This window comes from Symphalangus syndactylus, chromosome 3 (assembly GCF_028878055.3).
Source record: "Symphalangus syndactylus isolate Jambi chromosome 3, NHGRI_mSymSyn1-v2.1_pri, whole genome shotgun sequence".
NCBI lineage: Eukaryota > Metazoa > Chordata > Mammalia > Primates > Hylobatidae > Symphalangus > Symphalangus syndactylus.
The window spans coordinates 134,574,785-134,601,827 of record NC_072425.2 but is presented as its reverse complement, the minus strand read 5'-3'; the positions used below and the strand labels follow the sequence as shown (position 1 = coordinate 134,601,827).

The window sequence follows — 27,043 nt, the reverse complement described above, 5'->3', positions numbered from 1 at the left end:
TGGCTACATAAGGTCGCCAGCCCTTCCCTAGTGCACATGAAGTCCTACTGGACAAGCTGACTTCTCTGGGCCCTTGACCCTCACTGGGAGGCCAAGGACATGGTTACACCCATCCCTTCAGTGGTCAGCGTTGACGAGGCCATACTGGGGCATAGCTGTACTGTCAGACTGAGTCCCCGCTTCCAGGGCCCTGGGGTCAGGTGGGACCTCACGTAGGATAGGTCCATGGGATGCATCTTTGTCTTCACCTTTTTCCACTACCCCTCTGCCTGCTTCCTTCGGGCCCACTAGCAGGGTGAGAGAAACTGGACAAGATTTAGATTGACACCTGTGAGTCGAGAAAGGAAAGGGTCTCCAGTTTCTTTCTCTCTCTCTCTGTAAATATAACCCAGTTCCATCCTCCTAACACCCTTCTCCCCTCTGGAAACCTTCCATGGCCCTCTGTGGCCCATCAGATGAGCTAGAGCCCCTTGCCCTGGCATTCAAAGCCTGCACCATGCAGCCCACAGTCTCTACCTGCTGGACCTCCTGTAGCCCCCAACTGACCCCTCAGCTCCAGCCAGAACTGAGGATGTCCCTTCTCCCCATCTCCCTGCAGGGTCACTGAGCTCCTTCTGTGTGCCAGGCCCCATGCTGATCACTTCATAATGCTTCATCTCCTGTAATTCTCATAACGCGCCTCTGAGATTGGTGCTGGTATTAACCTCCTTTTACAAATGTGGAAACTGGGGCACAGAGGAATTGGAAACTGACATCAATAAGTGGCAGAGCCAGACCTTGGCCCCAGACAGTGCAACTGCAGAGTCTGCTGCACATCCTACCCTCCTCCTCCACCGTCTCTTCCTCCTCCTCCCCCGCCCCTCCTCCAGGACCGCTGGAATAGGCTCCCCCTGGCTTCCTGCTGCCAACCTCACTCCATTCAGAGCCCCCTCCACACTCTGCAAGAAAGGGCTTTCCATGAATCAGAGGTGATCACCATAGGTAAGCTGCCATGTCTGTAGGGCCCAGCATGACCCTCTCTCCCTCTGCTGAAAGCCCTCAGCCACCACCCATGCACAGGCTAAAAGGCAGGCTCCTCTTGGGTCACTCGAGTCTTCACACTCAGGCACCATGGTGTCTAATTCATCACCCACGAAACCCCTGCTCTCCCCGCCCCATGCACCCCTGCTTCCCTGATGCTCCCTGCCCTTTCTTGCCTTAACACCTTTGCATATGGTGTGGCCTTCACTTCCAATACATCACCTCACTCTCAAACTGGAAGAGAAGACACACAGGTGTCCTTCAGGACCCAGCTCAACTGCAGCCTCCTCTATGACGCCTTCCCTGACTCTCCAGAGACAGAGGTCACTCCATCCTCTGGGCTCCTGGCACACCTTGAGCTGCTCCTGTCAGGGAGTTTGTCTCTGGGTCTCTATCCACCTCCGCAGATCCTGAGCCCCTGGAGGTCAGAAGAGCTCTGGTCAACCCATCATTACTGAGCACTTGCCATGTGCCTGATACACAGGCACCAGGGATCCAGATCTGAACAAGATCTTGACCGTCAAGGAGCTTCTGTCTAGCAGAGAGCTGGCATGAAATAGCCAATCTTAAGAAAAGTGATAAATAGTACAAGAGAGGTGGCCATGGGTTGCTAGGGGAGCCCAGACATGGGGTAACACACCCATCCAGGGCAATGCCCCACCTGAGTGCAAAGGCCATGGAAAAAGCTGTCTGGCCAAAAAAGGGAAGCAGCTCAGAAGGAAGAGGGGCCATGCAGGGGGCCCAGCATGAGCAGAGGCACAGAGTGTGGGGTCTACAGGAGATGCAAGGTGCCCTCATGTGAGAAGATGGTAGAGAAGAGGCAGGGGGCGTGGAAGCAGTCAGAGGGGATGAGTTTGGGTACTGTCTCCATTAGAACTGTGTTCGGCTGTATGTAACGAAAACCCTCCATCACAACAGTGTGGCCAAATTAGAGACCTGTTTTTCTTGTCTAATGAGGAGTCTGGGGGCTGGCAGTTCAGGGCTGACCCAGGAGATCAGGCTTCTGTTCCCTTCCTGCTCTGCCATCCTCATGATTGCAACACAGCTGCACTTCTAAGCCTCACTTTCCAGCAGGAAAAACGGAGGCAGGATGATGTTTAAAATGTTTGTGCCAGACCGGGTGTGGTGGCTCACACCTGTAATCCCAGCACTTTGGAAGGCCAAGGCAGGTGGTTCACTTGAGGTCAGGAGTTCGAGACCAGCCTGGTCAACATGGTGAAACTCCATCTCTGCTAAAAATACAAAAATTAGCCAGGTGTGGTGGTGCCCACCTGTAGTCCCAGCTACTCGGATGAGGCAGGAGCATCCCTTGAACCCAGGAGGCGGAGGTTTCAGTGAGCCGAGATCGCACCACCGCACTCCAGCCTGGGTGACAGAGCAAGACTTCATCTCAAAAAATAAAAATAATAAATAATAGAATAAAATGTTTGTGTCCATGGTATCTGTCTTTTACTATTTTTTGAAATTGTGGTAGAATATACATGACATAAAATTTCCCATCTTAACCATTTTAAGTGTCCAGTGCAGTGGCATGAAGTATATTCACATTGTGGTACAGCCATCGCCACTATTTCCAAAACTTTGCCATCAGAAACTCTGGACCCACTATAAACAATAGCTCCCCATTCCCCCTCCCCTCAGCGCCTGGAAACCACCGTTCTTCTTTCTGTCTCTACGAAATGGACTACTCTAGGGACCTCACATAAGTGGAAACATACAGTATTTGTCCCTTTGTGTCTGCCTTATTTTACTAAGGATAATGTCCTCAAGGTTCATCCATGTTGTAGCATATGTCAGAATTTCCTTCCCTTTAAAGGCTGCATAATATTCCATTGTATGTGTATGCAATGTTCTATTTATCTATTCATCTGTCAGTGGACATTTGAGTTGCTTCCACCTTTTGGCTATTGTGAATAATGCTGCTCCGAGCACGGGTGTACAAATACCTCTTCCAGTCCCTGCTTCAGTTCTTGTGCGTATATACCCAGACACTTCTGGATACATACCCAAATTGCTGGATCACGTGGTGATTCTAGGTTTCATTTTTTTTTGAGGAGCCATCCACTGTTTTGCTAGCTGCTGTGCCATTTTGTATTCCCACCAGCAGTGCATGAGGATTTCAATTTTGCCACATCCTTACCAACACTTGTTATTTTCTGAGTTTTGGGTTTGTTTTTTAATAATAGCTATCCTCATGGGAATGAGGTAGTATCTCAATGCGATTTTGATTTTTCATTTCCCTAGTGTTGAGCATCTTTTCCTGTACTTATTAGCCATCTGTACCTCTTCTTTGGGGAACTGTCTATTCAAGTCTTTTGACCATTTTTAAACTGGGTTGTTTGGTTTTGTTGTTGAATTGTAAGCATTCTTTATGTATTCTGGATATTAACCCCTTATCAGAGATATGATTTGCAAAAATTTTCTCCCATTCCATGGGTCGCCTTTTCACTCTGATGGTTGAGTCCTCTGATGCATGGAAGTTTTACATGTTGATGGCGTCCAATTTATCTATTGTTTTCTTTTGTTAGCTGTGCTTTTGGGGTCATATCCAAGAAATTGTTGCCAGATCCAGTGTAATGAAGGTTTTCCCTTATCTGTTCTTCTAAGAGATAAAGTTTTATCATTTTAGGCTCTTGCCTTCAGGCCTTTGATCCATTGTGAATGTCTATCCTTTCTGTTTAAAGAAGAAATGCTTTCTTGGAAGCCCTTCCCTATCCCTCAACCCTCAAGAAACTTGATCTCATCACCTAGAACAGGTGGTGATGGACAACCTTGCCAACCCAAAAACATTTGTAAGAAAGGGAGAATAGATAGTGTATAGACAGCAAGCAGTGTCTTCCCAACCACGCACTTCCCCGGGCCAGCCTGGGACAATACTGAGCACATCGCGCACCTGTAGTAAGCAGACACTCGGGTCTGTGCCTGTTGAATTCCCTGGTGAATGGTCAGCTGGGAACAGGCCAGTGGAGTGACTTCATGGTGGCAGAAATGACCCTGAATTTGACACTAAAGGTGCAAGCCCTGGCCCACCACTTCTAGCCTTGTTGCCTCCAGCAAGACACTTCACCTAGCTGAACCTGTTGTCTTGACCTCAAAATGATGATAGCAATCGCTTTTCCTTTACGTCAGTGTTTCACAGATTACAAGACCCTCTTGCATATATTATCCTTTTCATCCCCACAAGGACCCTGTGAAGTAGATAGGGTAGGATTTGATCTCTGTTTTCAAGGTGAGGAAATGATTGCCCAGAGAGATTAAGTGATTTGCCCAAGGAGGCTCAGCTGAGTGCCAAAAAGGGCCCTCTAACTTCCCAGGCAGTGTGGTCCCCCCTTCCTGCTCATCTCGGGGGCAGGGGAGAGGGGGTGGATTATAAGTGTCAAATGAAGGCCTGGACAGGAAAGTGCTTTGCAGAAAAATGGGTGTGTTTGGTTTTTCAGTGTCTGTGTAGATTGGGGATGGTCCTATTTGCTCCATAGGAGATGGGACAAGATGAGGATTAGGTCAAAGCAGGAGAGTCAAGGCACCTGCTTTTCTCCCAGGCACCCGTTGAGACAATTATCAAGGCGGGAGGGCTGCTCCACTGCCTGACATTCCCCACAGCCCAGTAGGGACATAGCTCCTGGAGAGGGTTTTTACTCTACAGGTCAGACACCTTCCAGGCGCATGCCCACCCCGACGGACCTGCAGGCTCTGTTACTGCAGCTCCTCGCCTCACTCCCTTCCCCACAGCTGCCCCCACCCCGTCACACTCTGCCCCCCACCTTCTCTTCCCCCTCCATACTCCCTCCTTTCAAAAGCGTAATGAGTCTGATAAGACACTGTCTCGTTAACAGGATTAGCCACGGAGATCTCTTGTCCCCTCCCACTCATTCTGTAATACTCCTCATCTCCTGTCCTGTAATTTTCTGCTGGTATCAGAAGCTCTGGACCACCTCGGTGATATTAATTTCTCCTCACTCTTTAATGGTGTGACTGCTGATATGCTGAGATGCCCCCCACAGCCGCCAGGCCACCAAGGCCCTGTGGGTAAATTACATGAAGCCCTCAGAGGCGCTCTCCCTCCAAAGTCAGCTGCTGTCCCCTCCAAACCCCCTTTCCCCAACTGCCCCATCTCCAGTTCTGGGGGCAGCAACTACCTCTATCTTATAGGCCAGGGAGGCAGGTCTAAACATGGCACTCAGGTGGCAGAAGGATGACAAATGCATGCCCCCAATACAGTTCTTCCCTTCCCTTTCTACGCTGCCCCCCACACATGTCCCTCAGAAGACTCTAGGCAGGGTGCAGGCAGGGAGAGTCGGGCACAGTGGGGGAGAGGGCTGAGCTCTGGACCTGGGTTCTCCTCCTAGGTCTGTGACATAGACAACCCAATGACTTATCCAAACTTTCTGAGCCTCAGTTTTCACCTCTGTACATTGGGGATGACCATATGCATCTGGCAGGATTGTGGTAAAGCCCAGAGTTCAGGACCTGACACACAGCAGGTGCCTGGCTGGAGTTTAGTGGGATTGGAGAATGCAGCTCTTGAAATTTACCCAGAAATGCTTTCTCGACCCTGAGGTATATCCCCAAACTTTTTCTTTGCACCAATTCTCTCTGACCTTTGTCCTTCCAAATATCTTTTTCTTTACACGTTTTTAGGGACTAATGCAGAGGAAACTTTATGGCCTTTCAACCCAAAACGTTAATTAGAGGATAACGTAATATATAGGGTGAATCCTGAGAAGAGGGGGCAGGAAAAGAAGAGAATTGCCTGACCCCTGCCCTCAGCCCATGGCTGAGGACAGAGAAAAGAGGCATCCTGAGAAAGGCCATGTCCCGCATAGTCCAAGACCGGGGCAAGAAGAAACCCTGACTCGGGGTCAGCTGGGCATTTTCAGGAAGAGAGAGAGATACAGGCAGGCCAGTGCCTGGAGGAGTTAACAGAGATAGAGAGGAAATCGCCAGAGTCAGAAGAGGTGAGGCTGGAGCTAAATCTAAGTTAATTTGGAAACAGTTTTGTGATCGATTGTGCAGAGAGTGTCAGTGAGTGAGAGGTGGGAAATTGCACCTGTCTGGTGAATGAGCTCAGAATGCCAAGTGTGCTGGGGAGGCTGGTGCCACGCTGGGCAATGCCAAGAGGGGGAGGCAGTGCGTGTCCAGGGAGCTGGTGGGGCCCGTCTCCTTGCTCAGAAGATAAGTGCACAAAAGGCATAGCAGAAATCATCTATTATACCTTTACTGTATGCCTAGCCCAGTGTGAAACCGTTACCCAAATTTCTCAGATAATGTTTGTAACACCCTGAAAGCTGGCCATGGGCAGCAGCTAATGTCAATAAACAGACATTGGGCTTTCAGGCCAGACACTGGGGGTGGGGGTGGGATGTGAGGCCTCTGTCCTGAAGGAATGTGGAGTCACACGATCTAGGTTCAAATCCCAAATGTGCTGTTCTCTAACTCTGTGACCTTAGGCAAGCTTCTGAATCTCTATGAGCCCAGTTCCCCTGTCTATAAAATGAGGATCATATTGCCCACCTCTCAGGATGAAATTGAGGCAATACATGTAAAGTGTCTAGCACTAAGTGTGGAGCATAGTGGAAATTGACAATTAAGAGGTATGTCCCCTCACCTACCCCTTTTCTTTCCCCGTCCATTGTACCATGAATGACAAGCTATCAGTGAATTTTACAAATTAACAGTAAAAGGCCAGTATATGATGAAACCTGGATAAGGGGTATAGACACTGTGAGCTAGGGGGAGCAAGAAATGACTGAGGGCTGTCAGGGGACAGGGAGAAGAGGTGCTGAGATGACCCAGTGTGGAGAGGTTGGTGTGTGGACCAGCAGAGTTGGGACAGAACACTCATACGTTCATGTGTTTGCAGACTCACTTTGAAACCTGATAAGACACAAATGTTGATGGGACTTGGAATATTTCTACCTTTGCTGATAAGCTCCCTGGCTAGCATGGCTGATGTACATACAGTCACGCCGATTAGCCTATAAGTTTAAAAAGCAGGGGTTCAAAATAGCTGAATTGCCTCTGCTATTTGAGCAGCAGCAGAGGATTTTTAACAATTCTAAGAGGAGGAAAATGGGAGTCAAGCATGATCTAGAATCACTGGCACCGCAGTCATTCCAAGCTCTGGAGTGTACCGATGTAGACGTTGGATGGGAAGCTGTAAGTCATAATCGTGAGAGCGATCATTTATCAAGCAATCACTGTGCAGGCGCCGGGCCTGGTGCTTTAATTCACGTGACCACTACAACTCTGTGCGATTGGTACTGTTATTAGCACAATTTTATAGACGAGAAAACTGAGTTAGAGAGGCTAAGTAACCTGTGCAAGGTCACACTGATAGAACGAAAGTCTATCTGACTTCAGAGCCACGTACTTGCTACTGAGGCAGAGTAGCCAAGATTCATGCCCTCATTCAATCATCCATTCATTCGTTCACGGAATATTTTTTGAGCACCATCTCAAAGGCGTTGTAACTGAAACTGAGCCCAGAGCAGTGACCAACATGCACCGGGCCTTTACCAAGTGCCAGGCTAGGGCTGTGCTAAGGACTGGGAGGCAGGGGAATGAGCCCACCTGCTGCTCCTGGCCTTTGGAGGCTGCAGCCACTCATTGTGGGGCTTCTGTCTGCAGGAGGAGGCCACTGGAGGCCTCTGAGGCAGGTAGGCCCCCGGGGTGGGAAGGTGGTGATGGGGAAACACATGTAGGAAGGACAGAGGGATGGTCTCCACTGCCACCCAGTGCCCTTGGAACCACACAGGGAGCACAGGGGCAGACACCAGATGGCTGCAAGAGGTCACAGTGCCATGTCCCTTTTAGCCACATCCCCTTATGAGAACCAGTAAGACCCGTTTTCTCCTTGTCTGTGTATAAGCACCCCATTATTACCAAGGCATGAAAAAGCAGAGACAGAAATGAGCCCATGTGAGGCATGGCTCCACAGCAGCCCAGCGACTCCTCCTGGTAACTCTCTAGAGGGTGTGATCAAAACCACTTTGTAGATTTCAAGACTGTGGGGTCTCTTCTCTGGGACTTGCATCCAGGTCACACAGCTGTAAAGCTGGCCTGATCTTCCAGCTCTACATCCAATGCTCCATCTCTAATGTGATCCAACCAGAACTAACGGTGCACTCGGGAATTCCCAGCCTTGACCCAGCTGTTATGAGGAGGTTCAGAGGAGTGATACTCATGTATCACTCTTTAAGAAGCCTGCATCCTACCTAGGAACACGAAGATGACCCCGTCCAAATGTGGAACTTCAGGCCCTTCTGGGTCCCAGGCTGTGGCCCAACAGTGGGAGCTGTGAACTGTCTGGAAAGGGAGAGAAGGTTCTGGTTAGCTGGACTTTAAGAGAGGGTCTAAGAGGGGCCTTGCTGGGGTGCAGGGGGGGGTGCACCCCTATGGGAAGGAGCTGGCAGGACTCCCCATGGCCATGTAGTGTACTGGGAAATACCTACCAAAAGTCTGGCTCTGGATTTGGACAGCCCCAGCTTTGAGATTTGGGGCAAGTTGCTGTGACCTCTCTGATCCTCAGCTTCCTTGGCTGTTAGAGGGGAAGAAGAAAACCCTTAACCCAAGAAGGCTGTTGCAAGAATTAAAGCAGATGGCGGGAGGAAGGCTGGTTTAGAGCCCGGAATCCATTCCACGGTATTAGCCTTTGCCACTGAGGCAGCGCTGGGGTGACAGCGGCTGCTGGGATCCACACCTGCCCTCAAGGGCTTACTCTCTAGGGATGGTGCCAGGCCTTGCGTGACTCAGTCCACACCTTGTCCCAGTAGAAACGAGTATGCAATGAAGGTGCACATGAGGCAGAAAGACCCATGGTGGGGGTTTTCTGCAGGAAGGGGATGTGAGCTGACTCTAAGGGGTGGGTCAGGACGAACCTGGGAAGGGGTGGGAGAGTGTCATGAGCAGCAGCAAGGCTTGGGAGTGGAGGACCAGCGTGGCTGGAGGTCAGGGGCATGATGGTGGGCTTGGGCTACCCTGTTAAGGATTTTGGTCTTCATCGTGAGAAAAATAGGAAGCCACGAGATGTTTTCAGCATGATCAGATGTCTATTTCAAGTGAGTCTGTCTGGCTATAGTGAGAATGAATTAGATGAGACCGCAAGTCTTACAGACACACAGTAGCCGCTTGCTAAACGGCAGCAGAGTGGACTTTATAGCACCCAGGGTGTTGGGGGAGGGAAGGTCGAGCCAGGGAGCAGGGCTCCATGAGGGCCAGGCCCTGGGGTCAGAAAGCATCCCTACTCTTCCCACCACCTCCTAGCTGCAGAGCCACCCAGGGTAAAAGAACAATCCCAACTGCTCAGTGGCTAATGGCGGTGTAGGGTGTAGGGCTGTCCTTCAGGGCAGGTGCAGAAGGGTGGGGCCACGCCTTAGAGGTGAGCCAAGGACGGGCAGCTGCCATCCTCCTCCCCAAGGCCCAGGCACACAAGGGTCCCCTTCCCTGCCGCGGTGCAGCTACTGGGGTTCTGTCGCAAGGAGGTAGCTTTCCCGAATTGTAATAACAGTGATTTCTATTATACTGTGAGCATCTGACACATGGAGTGAGAGCTATAAAGCACCCCCAGCGGGAAACATAAAAGTGGGGGTGGGGGCTCTGGGGAGGGTTGGAGGCTGTCGCCCCCGGCTGGGCTCCGCCATGTGCAGCGGACGAGGGCCGGGAATAAAGAGGCTTATTTCAGCACCCTGTTATTATGGCATCTTGTTTTCATAGTTTGTTCAACAAACCTCTCTCCCTCTCCCTCTCCCCACTCCTCGCCTCTCTTTTTTTCATCTTCCTCTCTCAGCAAATCCATTTAAATGCAATTCTATTCTTAAAGCGCCCCTCTCATGCATGTCTAATGAATGTCAGGGAAATGCTATTACAATGGGGCTGAGGAGGGCCCAATCTGCAGTGTGTGTACAAGTCATTTGAAAGGAAGCCTGGGAGCGCTCCAGTTTTATTACAGCATAATTAGAAATAAAATCTTGTTGCAATATGAGAATGAGAGATGTGTGCTAATCCTGGGGTAGAGAAAGATAGAGCTGTATTTAGAGGAAAGGATTCGGGGAGAGAGAGAACTAGCCACCGTGCCTCTGCACCCCCTCCCCCGGAAGGTTTGTCTGCTGCTCCCCACCCTCTGCACCCCTAAGACCTCTAGGAGCTGCTCCAGAGACAGTGAGGGCCCCTTCTAGATCTCAGTTGCCCCAAGTGGTCACTCTGTCAGGGCTCCCGGGGAGCTGAGTAGAGTCCTTTCTGGTAACTCCACACCCCTCCCACCTACTTAAAAGACCAGTCTGTGGGCAGTTAGGAGTTGGTGGGAATGGCTGGCAGAGCCCTGGACTTGGAGACTGAGACCCAGGTCAAGTTCTGAGTCCCCCACTTAGGAGATCTATGCATTCATTTATTCATTCAGTTGTTCAACACTTACTGATCACCTGTTATGTACCAGGCACTGCGTTGGGTGCATTCGTTAACTGGTAATTGTCACAGGAAACAGGTTCAGAGAGATTCAGTGGCTCACGTGGCGTCATCCAGCTAGACAGGAGAACCCCAGTCCAATCCAAGCCTTCTGACTGCAAAGCTGGGTTCTCTCTGCTCTACCATGCTGTTAACTTCCTGTGTCCTCCCGAGTCCTTATGACACCTGTCTCCCCAGTAATACCATCTCCTATAGAGCCCAAAGGCAGAGATAAAGATGGTGGGACCTGACTGATCCCCTTTACAGTGCAGAAAGGGAGACTTGGGGGTGGTGACACCACTTCAGCACTGATGGGCAGGCCAAAGCTTCTGGCTCTGCATGCCTCACACAAGTTCGCATAGCCCAGGTCCCGCCTCCCATCCATCCACTCTTCTCCTGACCCAGGCCTGTCCACCCTGCCTGACCCCAGTTGCACAAGGAAACAGCAATGGGCCAGGAGACAGGAGGCTGCTCTTGACATCTGCACTCCGACCACACAGATGAGTTGTGTGATGCTGTGCTTCAGTTTCCTCCACGGGGGATGAGAGCTGAGTCTTTGATTGAGGGTGCAGATGAGGCCCAGCCTGTGTTAACGACCCATTCCCAGGGCTAGTTCCCTGCCCACCTCATCCCTGGATTATGCCTTCAGCTTCCTCCCTGCCTCCCCTCAGCTCCTGGCCCCTGATGTCCACCGGATGGTCTTAGACTCAGTCTTTCTTCCCCATCACATTCTCTGAACCCAGCCTGTACAGTATAGCCTGAAGCCTGGTGACCTTCAGAAGTGGCTCCCCTCTGCCCTTCTCCCCTCCCCATCTTCATGTCTTTGCAGAGCAGCACCCAGTTCTAGAATGTTAGTGCTGGAGGAGTCCCAGGGAAGAGCAAGTTCGGATGAGGAGTGTATTCGTCTGCTCTGGCTGCCATAACACAATACCACAGACTGTGTGGCCTAAACAAATTCATTTCTTACAGTTCTGGAGGCTGGAAGTCTAAGGTCAAGGTCATGGCAAGTGTGGTTTCTGGTGAGGCCTCTCTCCCTGGCTTGCAGATGGCCACCTTCTCGCTGTGTCCTCACATGGCCTTTTCTCTGTGTGTGCACATCCTGGTGTGTGGGTTTTTTTGTCTGTTTGTTTTTTACGGAATCTTGCTCTGTCACCCAGGCTAGAGTACAGTGGCACGATCCCAGCTCACCACAACCTCCACCTCCTGGGTTCAAGAAATTCTCCTGCCTCAGCCTCCCGAGTATCTGGGATTACAGGTGCCCGCCACCACGCCCAGCTAATTTTTGTATTTTTAGTAGAGACCGGGTTTTTTCATCTTGGCCAGCTGGTCTCAAACTCCCGAACTCGTGATCCACCCACCTCAGCCTCCCAAAGTGCTGGGATTACAGGTGTGAGGCACCACACCCGGCCTCTTCCTCTTGTTATAAGGGCATCATCAGTCAGGACCCCACCCTCGTGACGTCATTTAACCTTAACCACTTCTTTAAAGGCTCTATCTCCAGAAACAGTTGCATTGGGAGTTAAGGCTTCAACATAAAATATTGGGAGGAAACAATTCAGTCCAAAACGAGGAGGATCTAAAACCTATAGCCAGCCTGGCCTGAGCTGGGACTTGAATCCCAGTTCCCGACTCACATCTCATGTGCTTTTCGCTCTGCTACAAATCTCCCTCTGGGGTATTGAGTTGAGGGTTTACAATCCTAGGAGTTCAGAGTCCAAGGAAAGGAGAGGAAGAAGGATGGGCCTGGCTTCCCTTGTTTTTTTCAAACCCAGGCTGGCAGGGACTCCCAGGATATTCACCATCAGCAGGTGGAACCAAAAGGAAAGAAAGGAAGATGCCCTGCAGAGTCCACCTTGACTTGCTCCCCGCAGGCTGCCCTGGTGCCAGGGCCCCCAGACAGGAGCTAATTCCCGCCAGCCAGGAAGTATCGATCACCCCAACTGCCCTGCCCCACAGCACAAATAGCTTGGGAGGAAAGGACAGCCCTGATTGTGGGACAAGTTATCTCATTAGTCCAATGAACTATCTGCAGGCTCCACACTGCAGGCTGACGACATTGTTTTTATAAATCTGTATTGCGTGGAGCAGCAACTGGTAACCTATATTGATTGCAATTTCTCTTTTTGAATTGGGAGGCCCCTGGGGGCCAGTTGAGGTACTTCGAGGCCCTGGCATCCTGAAGCTATCCCAGCAAACAGACTTGAGCTGTGACAGACTAAGTAGCTCTTCTCTTCCAAGAGAGACAACGATTTTTCTCTGACCTTGTGGCCAAAGCCTGTTCTCAGTGCAAAGCCTCACCTTATTCCCTTCCTCCTCCCTCTTACTCCGTCTCCCCCATTGCCTGCCGGGACCTTCCTTGCAGAGGAAAGGGGGGAGGCAAAGCAGGAAACCCCTTCCTCAGCTGCTGGTTTTCCTGCTTCAGGAAGGCATCTGACTCCAATAGTGGAAAAGCAGCTCCCAACCCCACGTGAATACCTATGCACTACATATGCATCACAGACCTGCCTCCCATTTAGTATTACGATCTTTAAAAAAAAAAAAAAACACCTGCCCTATAAGCATACGGGGCATATACATCACAACAGCCTTTCATAAGCATTGTTGCACGGACACCACAGAAGAACTCCGCAAACAGAGAAAATCGGGATTTAGAATCCCCAATCTGAGGGTGAGCAAATGCCCAGAAAGGTTAACGGGTGTTCCTAAAGCCACACAGCTGGCAAGTGGCAGGTCTCAAACCTCCAAATACAGAGCTCTGTATAGTACCCATTGGGACCAACGCCTCCCTAAGCTGCCAGCCCCTTTCTTGTCCCCTACAATGCCCCATCAGCCCGTGCAAGTGTACCCAACAAGTACACACGCCAGTGCAGGTACACGCACCAGCACAGGGTCACACACCAGCGCAGGTACACAACATGCCAGTGCAGGTACACATGCCAGTGCAGGTACACACACCAGCGCAGGTACACACACCAGCACAGGGTCACACACCAGTGCAGGTACACACACCAGCACAGGTACACACGCCAGCACAGGTACACACACCAGTGCAGGTACACACACCAGCACAGGGTCACACGCCAGCGCAGGTACACACATGCCAGCACACATACACAACATGCCAGCACAGGTACACAACATGCCAGTGCAGGTGCACACACCAGTGCAGGTACACACACCGGCACAGGTACACACACGAGCACAGGTTCACATGCCAGCGCAGGTACACAACATGCCAGCACATGCACCATGCTCCCTTGCAGGCACATTCAGCCACCTGCCCAAGATCACACTTCCCACTAACACATGGCAACTGGTCATGGCAGGATTTATTTTCTTCCTAAGCCTCAGCTTCTGAGTCCCCCTAACCTCTTACTTCACTCTGCACTAGCCTGCGAGATCATTCATCCACTCTTTCATTCAGTAACTGTAATGTCTTCCAAAACTGGTCTCATCTCGCCATTTGCCCACCCACCTACTCTGGCCCTGGCTAGTGAGAGGGAAGCCTCCACGGGAAGAATCAAGAGGCCAGGGGACCAACCTCTGCCCAGAAAGGAGAAGTCCACCTCACGGGGAAGGGGTTAGCCAACGCACCTCCAGCATGCAGCACACACTTTCCTGGCAGCGGGGTTGGGGGAAACAGCTCTGAATTTGTGTTCAGGAGCCCCAGGTATGAGCCCAGGCTCTTCCACTCGCTAGATGTGTGGCTTGAACAGGTCTCTTAGCCCGAGCCATAATTTCCTCATCTGTAAAGCAAGAGAAGGATGGTCTTCCTAGGTGTGTGCCAATGGTCAAGAGAGGGAAGATGTGCCTGGCACAGTGCCTGGTATTTGATAGGCATTTCAGCACATGGGTGCCCACTGATTCATGCACCTCAGGGTGCTTTTCTGGCAGAGTTTTTATAACACAATTTAAGATATTTCACCTGGATCTCTCTCCAAATCCAAAGTACGGTGCTTGGAGAGGGGTACCTAAAAGAGTTGGGGAGGGGAAGTTTATAGCTGCTGGTCCCTGGACACAGGGCTTCTTCCACAAGGGCCCCAGCTGTGGAAACCTTTCATATCTAAGAGATTGAGCTCGCCTTAAGGCAGGCAGAGATGGAACCACCCAAGGCAGCTTGATTCCAGGGCTTCTTTTTCCTCAGAGCACAGCACTATGTCGCCTGCACTTTTTTTTTTTTTTTTTTTTTGATAGGGAGTCTCACTCTGTCCCCCAGCTGAAATGCAGTGATGCGATCTCGGCTCACTGCTGGATTCAAGCGATTCTCCTGTCTCAGCCTCCTGAGTAGCTGAGATTACAGGAGCCTGACACCATGCCCAGCTAATTTTTGTATTTTAGTAGAGACGGGGTTTCACCATGTTGCCCAGGCTGGTCTCAAACTCCTGACCTCAAGTGATCCACCCTACTTGGCCTCCCAAAGTGCTGGGATTACAGGCATGAGCCACAGCTCCCGGCCTCATTGCATCTTCTATTTCTCGTACCTCTGATCTGAATGTTGGGTCCTGGACTTGAACGTGGTTCTATCCTGAAACCAGCAGCCCTGTGTTGCTAGTAGTCCCTCTTTGGACTAGGGGTAGCATTTCCAATCTAATCACCTAACGAAGAGGTACGTCTTTAGTCAGGCAGGGACACAGAAGCTGGGATGCTACTGAGGGAGTGTCTGCTTCCCACCTTCCCCCTGGGCCCTGCCATGGGAAGTGTGAGGTCCCACTGCCCACAAGGGCTCAGCTGGGAGGCCCTGCAGGGGCCTCACTAAGATGAGACCACCATGGCTTACAGTCCAGACAATCTGGGCCGTGTTCTCGCCTGTGCTTTTCTCTTCTGTTAGCTCCAAACCATCCATCTTGCTTTATGTCCCAAGCTAGGGAAACAAGGAAAGGATCAAAGTGGCCCAAAGAGGAAACAGTGGCCCAAACCATTGCAATGTGGCAGCAGTGGCTAGAGGGGGAGAGACCCCCAGGGCACAGGGCACACTGGGGACAGGAGTCCAGGTTGGAAGTCCAGCTGCCTCACCCCATGTGGTTGCCTCCTCCACTGCCAGGATTCATTGATTCAACACATCAGATGTTCACTGAGCATCTGCTGTGTGCAAGATGTCTTCTGGAGCTGGCATACAGGGTGAACCAAAATAATTTGCTCTCAGACAGAAGCACCATGTGCTCCAAGGACAAATAAAGCAGAGTAAAGAGTTAGGCAGGGACAAGGGACACAGTCTAATTTTTAGAGAGTGGTCAGACAAGACTTCTCCAAGGAGCTGTCCACTAAGCAGAGACCCGAATGAGGCCAGAAGTAAGTCAAGGTAAGAGCATTTCAGGCCTAGAAGGAATTGTGACAGCAAAGGCCTTGGGGTGGAAGTGTGCAAATGCACGTGCAGACACACGCATTTTAAAATCCCCGCAGTAGATCATCCTCAAGGGTTATTGCAGCTCCAACATTCCTTAAGCCGTGAACTTCTAAATCGCTGGGAGAGAAAGGATCTTAAGGATGGTCCGGTTTATTTCTTCTATGCAAGACTGAAATCCCCTATGCAATATCTAAGCCATGGGTTTCTTTAGCATCAACTTAAATACCCCTGGTGACAGGAGACTCACTACCTGACAAAGACACTCATTCCAACTTTATTATTATTACTATACTTTAAGTTCCAGGGTACATGTGCACAACGTGCAGGTTTATTACATAGGCATACATGTGCCATGTTGGTTTGCTGCACCCATCAACTCATCATTTACATTAGGTATTTCTCCTAATGTTATCCCTCCCCCTAGCTCCTCACCCCCCTGACAGGCCCCAGTGTGTGATGTTCCCTGCCCTGTGTCCAAGTGATCTCATTGTTCAAATCCCACCTATCACTCATTCCAACTTTTTATAGTCTTGACTTAAATTTTTTTTCAACTTTAATTGTGGTAAAATATACATAACATAAAATTTACCATCTTAATCATTTTTAAGGGTTAAGTTCAGTCATGTTTAAGTTCAGTTGCCTTTTGCAAAACTGAAACTCCATTCCCATTAAAACAGCAGTCCCCCACTGGTTTTGTGGAAGACAATATTTCCACAGGACCGGCATAGGGGGATACGGGGTGAAACTGTTTCATTTCAGATCATCAGGCATTAGATTCTCATAAGGAGTGCGCAACCTAGATCCCTCGCAGGCACAGTTCACAATAGGGTTCACACTCCTGTGACAATCTAATGCTGCTGCTGATCTGACAGGAGGAAATGCTTGCTTGCCTGCCACTCACCTCCTGCTCTGGGGCCCAGTTACTAACAGGCCATGAACAGGTACCGGTCCACAGCCCCAAGGTTGGGAACCCCTGCATTAAATAACTCCCCCTTTTCCCTCCCTCTAGCCCCTAGCAACCACCATTCTACTTTCTGTCTCTATGAGCTTGACAACTCCAATACTTCCTATAAGTAAAGTAGAATCATGCCATATTTGCCTTTTTGCAGTTGGCTTATTTCACTTAGGATAATGTCCTCAAGATTCATCCATGTTGAAGCATGTGCCCAAATTTCCGTCCTTTTCAAGACTGAATAATATTCCATTGTATGTATATATCACATGTTGTTTATCCAGTTGTCTGTTGATGGACAGTTTGGTTTCTTCTACCTTTTTGGCTATTGTGAATAACGCTGCTATGAACATGGGTGTGCAAATATCTCTCTCCCTGCTTTCAATTCTTTTGGATATATACCCACAAGTGGAATCACTGGATCGTATAGTAATTCTATTTTTTATTTTGGGGGGAACCATCATACTATTTAATCTTGACTTTTGAATGCTCACTTTTGTGAGCATCTGGCAAACCTCTTGCCACTGCTAATTAGACCTTTATTCCTTTTTTTTTTTTTTTTTTTTTTGACAGAGTTTTACTCTTGTTGCCCAGGCTGGAGTGCAATGGCGCGATCTCAGCTCACTGCAACATCCACCTCCCGGGTTCAAGCGATTCTCCTGCCTCAGCCTCCTGATTAGCTGGGATTACAGGCACCCACCACCAGGCCCGGCTAGTTTTTAAATTTTTAGTAGAGATGGGATTTTACCACACTTGCCAGGCTGGTCTCGAACTCCTGACCTCAGGTGATCCACCCTCCTTGGCCTCCCAAAGTACTGGGATTATAGGCATGAGCCACTGCGCCCACCCTAAACCATCTTTCTTAAAGGTCTAACTGGATGTAGTAGAAATAGTGAGCAGCAGGACAAGAGGTTTGCCAGGTGCAGAAACACTCAGAAATGGGAGTGGGTTTAATCTGGGAAGGCTTCCTGAAGAAGGTGAATTTCCAGCTCGGATCAGACTTTTCTGAGTTGCAGTTTCCTCGTGAGTGAAATGGGGACAAAACTGCCGTAGAGTTTGGGGAAATTTCATTCACACATTCATTCTGGAAACATGTATTGAGTGCCTGTTTTATGACCAGATTGAAATGGGAATGCATTGGAGGATTTTGAGCAGAGGAGCCGCAAGATCTGACTTGGATTGAAAGCATTGCTCTGGCTGCGTGCTGGGAACAGAAGGAGGAGGGGCAGGGGTGGATTCAGGGTGGCCAGTGAGTAGGCTGCTGGCCCCTGCCTCATTCAATCCTTTCCCTTCCTTTGCTCTACAGGCTGCAGTGGGATCTGTCCAGTTCATATCCTCTCCCAAACCCCCAGTTTCCCCCTCCTCCCCTATCACCTTCTCCCCACCACACTCCCCCTCACCCCTCCCTGAGAGCAGAGCAGCCAGGGCCCCATCTTTGCAGAGGGTGGCTTCTCTCTGTCCAGCCCTCTGGGGCTGCCAGAAGCCCAGAGGTTTCTATCAATTATCTCTCCATGGCTCCTGCAGCTCCAGGGCGTCTCCAAAGCCCAGCTCTCTGACCTTTTAGAAAAAGACAGAAAAGATGCTGTCAGCTCACTTAACACCTGTGTGCAGGGCCTCAGCATTGCCAAGGAGGCTTCTTCATCTCCAAGCTCCCTGCTCTCCAACCCAGCTCCTGAGGAGGAAGGAGGGAGTCTACCTGCAGGAGGCCTGACCGCAGGAGGCGCTGGGGGCCCGGCAGCCCCAACCTCAGCTACTCTGGCCCTTCATCTTCCTGAAATGACATTGAGCCAGCCATCCACGTGCTGGGGACTTTTATGCTCAGTATTTAACTTAATCCTCCCAACAGCCCTGTGACATCAGTTCTATTTTCCTGAAGAAGAAATGGGGCTTGCACTAGTACAGGGGGATCATGGAGACATCAAATTGTCAACGAGTGTGAAGCGTCTTTGCAAACTGATCTCATCCAGGGGTTCTCTGCCCTGCACATTAGACACTCCCTACAGCTCTTTAAAAATACCCATTCCTAGACCACCACACCCTCAGAGATCCAGAGTTTCATTTGAAAAGATCCTTTGATGATTCTAATGTACAAACATGGTTGAAAACACTCACCAAATCCAAATTCCCCTCTTTTTATGGATGGGAAACTGAGGGTCTGAGAGAAGACTGGCCCTCCCTAAAGGCACCCTGGGTGAGCTGCCAAGAGCTGCCATGAGAAATCACTGCAAACCGGGTGGCTTTAAACAGCAGAGTTCTGGAGACTGGAAGTCCAAAATGGAGGTGCTGGCAGGGCCAGCGTCTCTCTACAGGATCTAGAGGAGGGTCCTTCCTGGCCTCTCCTAGCTTCTGGTGGCTGTTGGCAATCCTTGTGTTTCTTTGCTGTTAGGTGCATCCTCCTGCCTCTGCTTCCGCCTCTGCACAGCACTTTCCCTGGGTGCGTATCTGTGTCCAGATCGCCCTCTCCTTAGATGAACACTAGTCATATTAGAACTCAGGTTCAATCTAACCCAGGAGGACCCCATCTTAACTTGATTACATTTGCAAAGACTGTATTTCCAGTAAGGTCACATTCACAGATCCTAGGGGGCATTAATTTGGTGAGGGGGATGCTATTCAACCCAGGATACACCCCAACATGAGTGGCAGAGCCTGGACTCCAACCTGGCCTCCTATATCCCCACCCTGGGCTATCCCCACCACCCCTGGTGGCCCAGCCCCCCTTTGTACACCTCCTTTTACTCCTAGCTTCCACAAGACCTTCCACAGCCTTCCCCAGTACCCCAGCACTGACCGCCACACCTTCCATGGTGGAAGGATATTGTCTTCTAACCGTGGGATCCCAGAGGGCAGAGACCAAGTCCAGGACTTCTCCCATGGTGCCCAGACCAAGACCTGGAGACACTCCAGAAAAATGTGATAGATTCAGCCAAACTGAGCTGGATGGATGAGTGCTCCTCCAGGAGGCAGTGAGAACCTCATTGACAGAAGGGACCAGGCAGAGGCTGGCTGACCATATGTCCCTATGAGTGGTGCTGTAATTCTAGGACAGTCAGTCCAGCACAGAGCTTTGGAAGAGCATAGGAAGTCGACTAATGGTCCAGGCCCTACCACCTTCTAGCTGTGTGACCTTGGATGGATTATGTAACCTCTCTGTGCTTCAGTTAATAATAATAGTATCCATTTCAAAGGGTTGTGGGGATTAAATGAGATAATGTACATAAAGTCATTGGCCTAATTTGTAATAGCTACTCAATAAATACTTAGCTTTAAAAAAAGTAGAGTCCTGCTTGAGATCACAGAGGAAAGGAGATGGCAAACAGGTCAGGGTCTTTGTGGTAATAATAAAAAGAAGAAAAGCAGAAACCAACCACTCCCCTAGTCATAAGCATGTAGATAGATGATACCACAGCCTTTGAAATATGTCAATCAAGCAATGTCAAGGGCACAGTCAGCATTTAAACATAGCTCTGTGTCTTGGTCTTAGAGCCTAAAGGAATGGCACCCTCCAGCCTAAACCCACAGGGACACTGTTGGCATTTGGGGTGGAACAGTTCTTTGTGACTCAATCTCCCTCGGCCCCTAACCACTAAATGCCCTTAGCAACTCCAAATTATGCTGTCAACCCCAAATGTCCCACCTCCCCCCACCTTTCCAAGTGGCCTCAGGATTGGTGCTGGACCCGGAGGTACTGGCTGCCATTTTATCCTTCTCCCAGGGGACCCAGCCTGCCTCAAAGCAGAGAATGTGGGCCAGCTACTCTTCTCCCTTCCCAGGGATGGCTAGTTGCATCTGGGGTGCAGAGCATGGGCTGCCAGCCCGGGAGGCCAGCCATGTTGTCCAACCCTGGCCCGTCTCCATCCCCAAACAGCAGGCCTGGCCTCCCTCCACGCTTCACACTGTATGAGGCTCACTCCACAGGCCTCTTGCTCCTTCCTTCCCCAGCAGGGTCCACCATCCGATGCTCATCAAACATGCAGAACTGATGTTGCACAAGCCCCCCTGAGGGGACTAACATCATACCCGATTTCTCCTTCCCCTCTCGCGCTGTGCGTCCCCCTGGCTGCAGCCTGCCTTTGTTTCAGGAGGAGCAAAACACTGTGTCTGAAAACGTTACTGCAATTAAATATGCACAAGAAGTGGGGGAGGGAGGGGAAAATGAGGACAATGAAGGATGTGAAACATCAGATGCAGCAGCTGCTTGTTGCTATAGAAACCCTAGCTCCCCACCACCATCAAGGCAGCATCAGCCCCCCACCCTCCACCCCCCACCCCTGCTTTAAAATCCTCATAGGGCCAAGTGCTCTGTTTGTCCTGAGGTGCTGGGAGATGCAAGATCCCAGGGTCCTAGCTGTCCAGGGCTGGAGCACCTGTCGGCTGTGAGCATTGATTTCTGTGTCTTTCCTGGTTTTCCTCACCCCACCATCACTACCTCCTGACACTGGTACTTCTGATTGGCAGCAACACCCTCCAGTAGTTCTGCATTCCAGTCCCAGTTACATAATAAATTACAAGAGAGCCTCCGCGTTTGACTTTGGGATGTCACAACATGGAGACAAAACGGCACATGCAGAGTCCACTGGGGAGCTGGCTTTCTCCGCGCTTCCTCGGTTCCTCTCTGACAGCCAGCTGCAGGGCTCGGCACCCTCCACCTTCCTTCTCGTCCTCACCCACAGCCCTGAGTGGGGGTCTGCCCGGCTGTGGTCTATGTGCTGGAGCCGGGCAGAGCAGGGTGTCCACAAACTCCAGGTTCCAGGAGATGGGCAGGCTGCCGGATGGCCAAGTGCTCATCTGGGAGGATCCCCAACAAGATGTAGCTCAACCAGGATCAATGGGAAGTTCCAGACTCTGGCCCACATAACCACTATCCAAGGACAGAGAGGGGGAAAGTGGCATGGCAGTGGTTCACAGACACAGGGCCAGGGTCTTTAGTTGACTGCAAGGAGAGTAGTATAACGGGGGTGCCTCCCTCCTCCCACACCATCCCCATGACAAGGCGATGCAGCCTGAAGCTGGGTGTTCATAGTCTTGCTCTACTCTACTCTGATGGGCTAAGTCTAATCTTAAAGTGGGGCTCTCAAATTGTGCTCTCAAAGTGGGGCACAGTGTCTGGCACGTGGTAGGTCCAGTCCTATACAGAGATGTGCGGGAGGGAGGAAAGAAAGGAGGGAGGGAGGGGCAATTGGAATTGTAGATAAACCAAAGTTAATTCAGAAGCAAGAGACCAGACTGATGAAGTTATTTGAAACTATATTAAATAAATATTAAAAAATAAAATCCCTGTCATCCCAGCTCTTTGGAGGGCCAAGGCAGAAGGATGCCTTGCATCCAGGAGTTTGAGACCAGCCTGGGCAACATAGCGAGACCTCATCTCTACAAAAAAAAATTTTTTTAATTAGCCAGGTGTGGTGGTGCATGCCTGTGGTCCCAGCTACTGTGGAGGCTGGGGTGTGAGGATTGCTTGAGCCCAGGATGTCAAGGCTGCAATGAGCTGTGATCATACCACTGCACTCAGTCTGGGTGACAGTGTGGCAGTCTGTCTCAAAAAATACATAAAATGGAAATAAAATCCTAAGGCTGTTAACCCTGAAGAAAATTTAAAGGGCATCACAGCTGCCTTCCAGTGTGTGAGGGAGTATGTCAGGAACATGGGTTTCGGCTGGTTCAGCGGGGCACCAGTGAGTCAAAGCAGGACCCGTGGAGGGAGCACCAAGAAGATCAATGGTCACCAAAGAAGACTGATCTAAAAGTCAACTTTGGAATGGGCTGCTGAGTGAGGGAGGGAGTTCCCCAGCCCCAGAGATATTCAAATGAAGGCTGGAGAACCTTTGTCAAAGATAGCATCGTGCACTCAGCTTTTCAGCCTTGCAGTTCTACAGCCTCCAGTGGCAGAAGGTGCCCTTTGGTGAGGTTCCCACCTCCAGGTGCTGAGAATCTTGGACTTGTGCTTGGGATGGTGGAGGGAGATGGGTGGGATACCACAGAATATTCCTCACAGGAGCAGAGCTCTCATCTTGGCTGAGGGGATGTCACTTAGGCCTCAGGTAGGAGGAAGCAGACCTCTAAATAATAGGGCTAGAAGGGCATGGAATTGCCCAAAATGTTTCCCTCTGCCAGCCTGACATGTGGTGCTATCGGGTTCTTCCCGTGGGTTCAGCATGACCCTCTCCCCTGCGGCTTTCAAGTCACTACCACTATCTTGACTCCAAGGCCCCCTCCCATGGAAATGGCAGCCTGGGCCCTCCCGGCCTGCCTGGGAAATCCCCAAAGAGGCGGCAGAGGACCCCAGGGTTCGCCTCCCCATCTCAGTCTGGCCTCAGTGGGAGGACACACCCATGAGCTTAGGGAGTGTAGTGCAAACCCCCCACCAACCCTCAAGTCCAGTTTTCTCCTTTAAATCAGCCTTGATCGGCTCAAGGTCAGGGTGAGCCTTAGGACCTCAGACAAGGAAATCCACTTCCCCTCCGGGATGGGAAGGGGGGTCTTGTGTCGCAATCTGCAAAGCGGGCATGCTGCCACCTGTGCTTCCTGCTCCCCCGCCAGGTCCCAACAGTCGGGGCAGAGATGGCTGTAGCAGTGGCAGGAGACACAGAGCGCAGTGCCTGTCCCCTTCACTGCCTTGCACACAATGGGTGTTTGAGAACTGTTTGAATGATTATTGTGTATCTGCCCCTCCTTGTCCCCATCCTAGTATAGCTTTGCCTCAATAATCATTTGTTGAGTGAATAAAGGATTTAAATTGAGAGAAGGGGATTGAGGCTCATGTGTAGTTCCATGCACAGGGACAACTGGGAGTCAGAAGTTCCAGTCCACTTCCTGGCCGTGTAACCTGGGCCAGTTACTTTACTACAAGCCTCAAGTTACTTTACTACAAGCCTCAACTTACAAAGAAGTTTCCTTCTTTGTAAAATGGAGCTAGCATCTCAAACAGTTGTAAAAGCCAACGAGCAAGGAATATGAAAGAGTTTTGCAAACTCTTGCAAAGAGGTAGGAAAGATAAGAACTAATATTCACTTAGTGAGTGCTTATTCTGCACCAGACACTTTATTCTTTTTATGTTTACTTTTTTAGAGACAAGAGTCTCATGCTGTCGCCCAGGCTGGAGTACGGTGGTGCGATCACGGCTCACTGCAGCCTTGACCTCCTGGGCTCAGGCAATCCTCCTGCCTCAGCCTCCCAAGTATCTGGGACTACAGGCGTGCCCTACCAAACCCAGCTAATTATTTAATTTTTTTTTTATAGACAGGGTCTCGCTATATTGCCCAGGCTAGTCTCCAACTCCTAGTCTCAAGTGATCCTCCTGCCTCAGCCTCCCAAAGCATTGGCATTACAGGTGCGAGCCACCACACCTGGCCCCATTTTTTAAATCTGTACACCCACCCCATTATTTGTACCCTATTGTACAGATAAGGCTCAGAGAGGTTAAGTAACTTTCCCAAGGCCACACAGCCCATAAGTAGAAGAGTCGGATTGGGACCCAGATCTCAGTGTAACTCTAAAGCCCAGCTTCTTTCTGTTAAACCCTGGAGCATCTACACTAAAAGGAACAACTACTATCATTTCTATTTGTCATTTTGTTTGTGTGTGAAAATCCTCATCTGTCAGAGACGCAACCCTGCCTCTGAGGCTGTACCAAACCGGCAAGTAACGAACGAACTATGTCCTGATTATGTCTCCAGAAAACAGGTTTTTTATTACCTACCATGGCGGGCTGTACATCTCTGACGTACAGAAGGAGGACGCCCTCTCCACCTATCGCTGCATCACCAAGCACAAGTATAGCGGGGAGACCCGGCAGAGCAATGGGGCACGACTCTCCGTGACAGGTAGGGGAGAGGGCCTGGGGAGAACGGGGCGAGCTGGGAAGGGAGGACACCAGGCCATCCCTGGAACTTGGCGTGTCCCACCACAGATGGAGGAGCCCCCTGTGTACTCAGGGAAATCAGAGAAAGAGATTAAAGAAACCAGGTACTGAAACCACCAAGGAAGACCTCTTTGCTATGTTTTCATTTTCAAATAATGAGGCTACGAGACTCACCCACATTTTCCTTTTTTTCTTTTTTCTTTTTTTGCCTTTCCTGTCAGGAAGCTCATAGATAAAATCTGACACTCAAACATAGTAACTATTAGTGTTGCTTTTGCTGGGGGTGGGGGGATTGCATTTCCATGCCTCTAGGTGCTTTTGAGTATTCTTTCTTTCTTTCTTCTTTCTTTTTTTTTTTTTTTTGAGACGGAGTTTCTCTCTTGTTGCCCAGGCTGGAGTGCAGTGGCGTGATCTTGGCTAACTGCAACTTCCGCCTCCTGGGTTCAAGCAATTCTCCTGCCTCAACCGCCTGAGCAGCTGGGATTACAGGCGTGCACCACCATGCCCAGCTAATTTTTGTGTTTTTTAGTAGAGACAGGTTTTCACCATGTTGGCCAGGCTGGTCTTGAACTCATGACCTCAGGTGAGCTGCCCGCCTCAGCCTCCCAAAGTGCTGGGATTGCAGGTGTGAGCCACTGCGCCCAGCCTGAGGATTCTATCTGATCAATGAGTACACATGTATCTTTTGTCACAGGCCACCTCGCAACATTTGAAAGCAGGCAGAACATAATTTATAAACAAAATATTTCTAAACAGGATAGAGGATTCTTCTTTTGGGGTGATTATAGCTTCTCAGGAGGGATGGAAACTGGTGTTTATTGAATCCTCCTGTGTATCTGGGATTCCCTCATTTGTTTCTGTCAGGGACCGTCACAGCCCTGTGAGGTGTGCGCTGTTCCCCCCATTTTTACAGGCGAGAAAATCAAATCTTAGGGAAGCCAAGCGACTTGCCAGAGCTATTTAACCAATGGGAGGTACAGCCAGAATTCAAACTCTGAACCCCTGGCCTTGGGGTCCTTCCCGCTACAGGACCCCATAGAAGGGGTCAGTTGAATGCCCATATCCACGCCAAGATCACAGAGAGGCGCTCCTCGTGGAAGGCTGTCTGAACAGTGGTTTCCAAACTCTTTGACCGCAATGCCCAGACAGACGTTCTTATCACAGCCTGCGCAATGCACACTGGCATTTTCTACCATGCTCGTTGCAAGGCGCTCTGGAATTTTCTATTCTATTCTGTCTAATTCTGATTTCTCTAAATGCCGACCACAACTCACCACATGGATTTCACAACCTCCTAACAGTTTGCGGGTTGTGAGTTGAAAATCTCTGTCTTGAGATTGGAGTTTTTGGAATGGGGATGAACGCTAAGCCAGAACACCTGGCTTTTGGGATCAGACTCATGAAATCTCGAAGCCTCTCTAGGCCTCTGGAAAAGGAACCAGTCGAGGTGGCTGCTCTGATTCTGTCTGCCTCGGGTGCTCAGAGCTCTGCCCTGAGTTTGGTGGTTTGGTCTTTGCTCTGACCCACAGAGACTGTCTCCAGGACCCCTTCCACCTGTCTGTCACATGTGGGGCTAGGCCAGGAGATCAGGAGCTGGGAGGGCAACAACCTGGCTCCCGATTCACCCGTGTCTTCAGTGCCTGGCCCTGTACAGAGCCTAACACACAGTAGGTGCCAAGTAAATATTTATGGCATTACTCAATGCCGAGGGAAACCATGCTGTCATAAGGGTAGGGGACGGGGCTGCTCCGTGCGGCCCCATCTTTGTGGCTTGACTTTGGAATCCGCAGCCCAATTTCCAAAGGGCTCACCTCCAAATGACAGGGACTTGTTGGTATGGTGTTTTGCATCTCATTTGCATGCTTATCCTGCAATGTGGGAAAGACACAGGAATCCCCTTCCTGCAGGCCTGCTCCCTTCTCCTCCATGAATATTTGGCCCCTTCATCCTCTAGTTTCCTGGGTGGGCCTCTAGCTTTTGGGGGCACTAGGCAAGAGTCCCTCAGAAAGAGACATTCTTTGAACTGGAGGCCATGCCAGCCCTTCTTCCCCTCCTCTTTCACCACCAGCTTCCGGGAGAAGGAGTGAGGGGGAGGAGACTCACAGATAAAGCCCAAATAGAAAAGCGGGCATGAAGATGGGACGGTACCCAGACAGGAGAGAGGCCCCAGCACAAAGAGAGATCGGCACGGGGCAGGGGAAAGGCAGAACGGAGAGACATGCACAGAGACAAAGGAAGCGAGCGAGAGGGCTCCAGGGAGGGGGCACATGCAGTGACGCGGGGCCCTGATGTGATGGGATGTGACAAGGCGATCTGCAAGCTGCTTGTCTCGGCAAAAACGCAACTGATACTGAAGCAAGCAGTGCTAAGGGGATTGGCACTGGGGAGCCCAGAGCCCGTCTCGGGCTCACCCGCCCCTCCCCATTGC

General features: G+C 50.5%; 1 protein-coding gene across 1 annotated transcript in view; it reads left to right on the top strand.

The window, feature by feature from the left end:
• The window catches only part of DSCAML1 (DS cell adhesion molecule like 1), a 379,006-nt gene that overhangs the window by 242,318 nt on the left and 109,645 nt on the right, over positions 1–27,043 (top strand). The window contains exon 4 of the mRNA XM_055273293.1: positions 24,431–24,577. Coding sequence (XP_055129268.1) covers positions 24,431–24,577 — 147 coding nt within the window. The remainder of the gene's footprint in view (positions 1–24,430; positions 24,578–27,043) is intronic.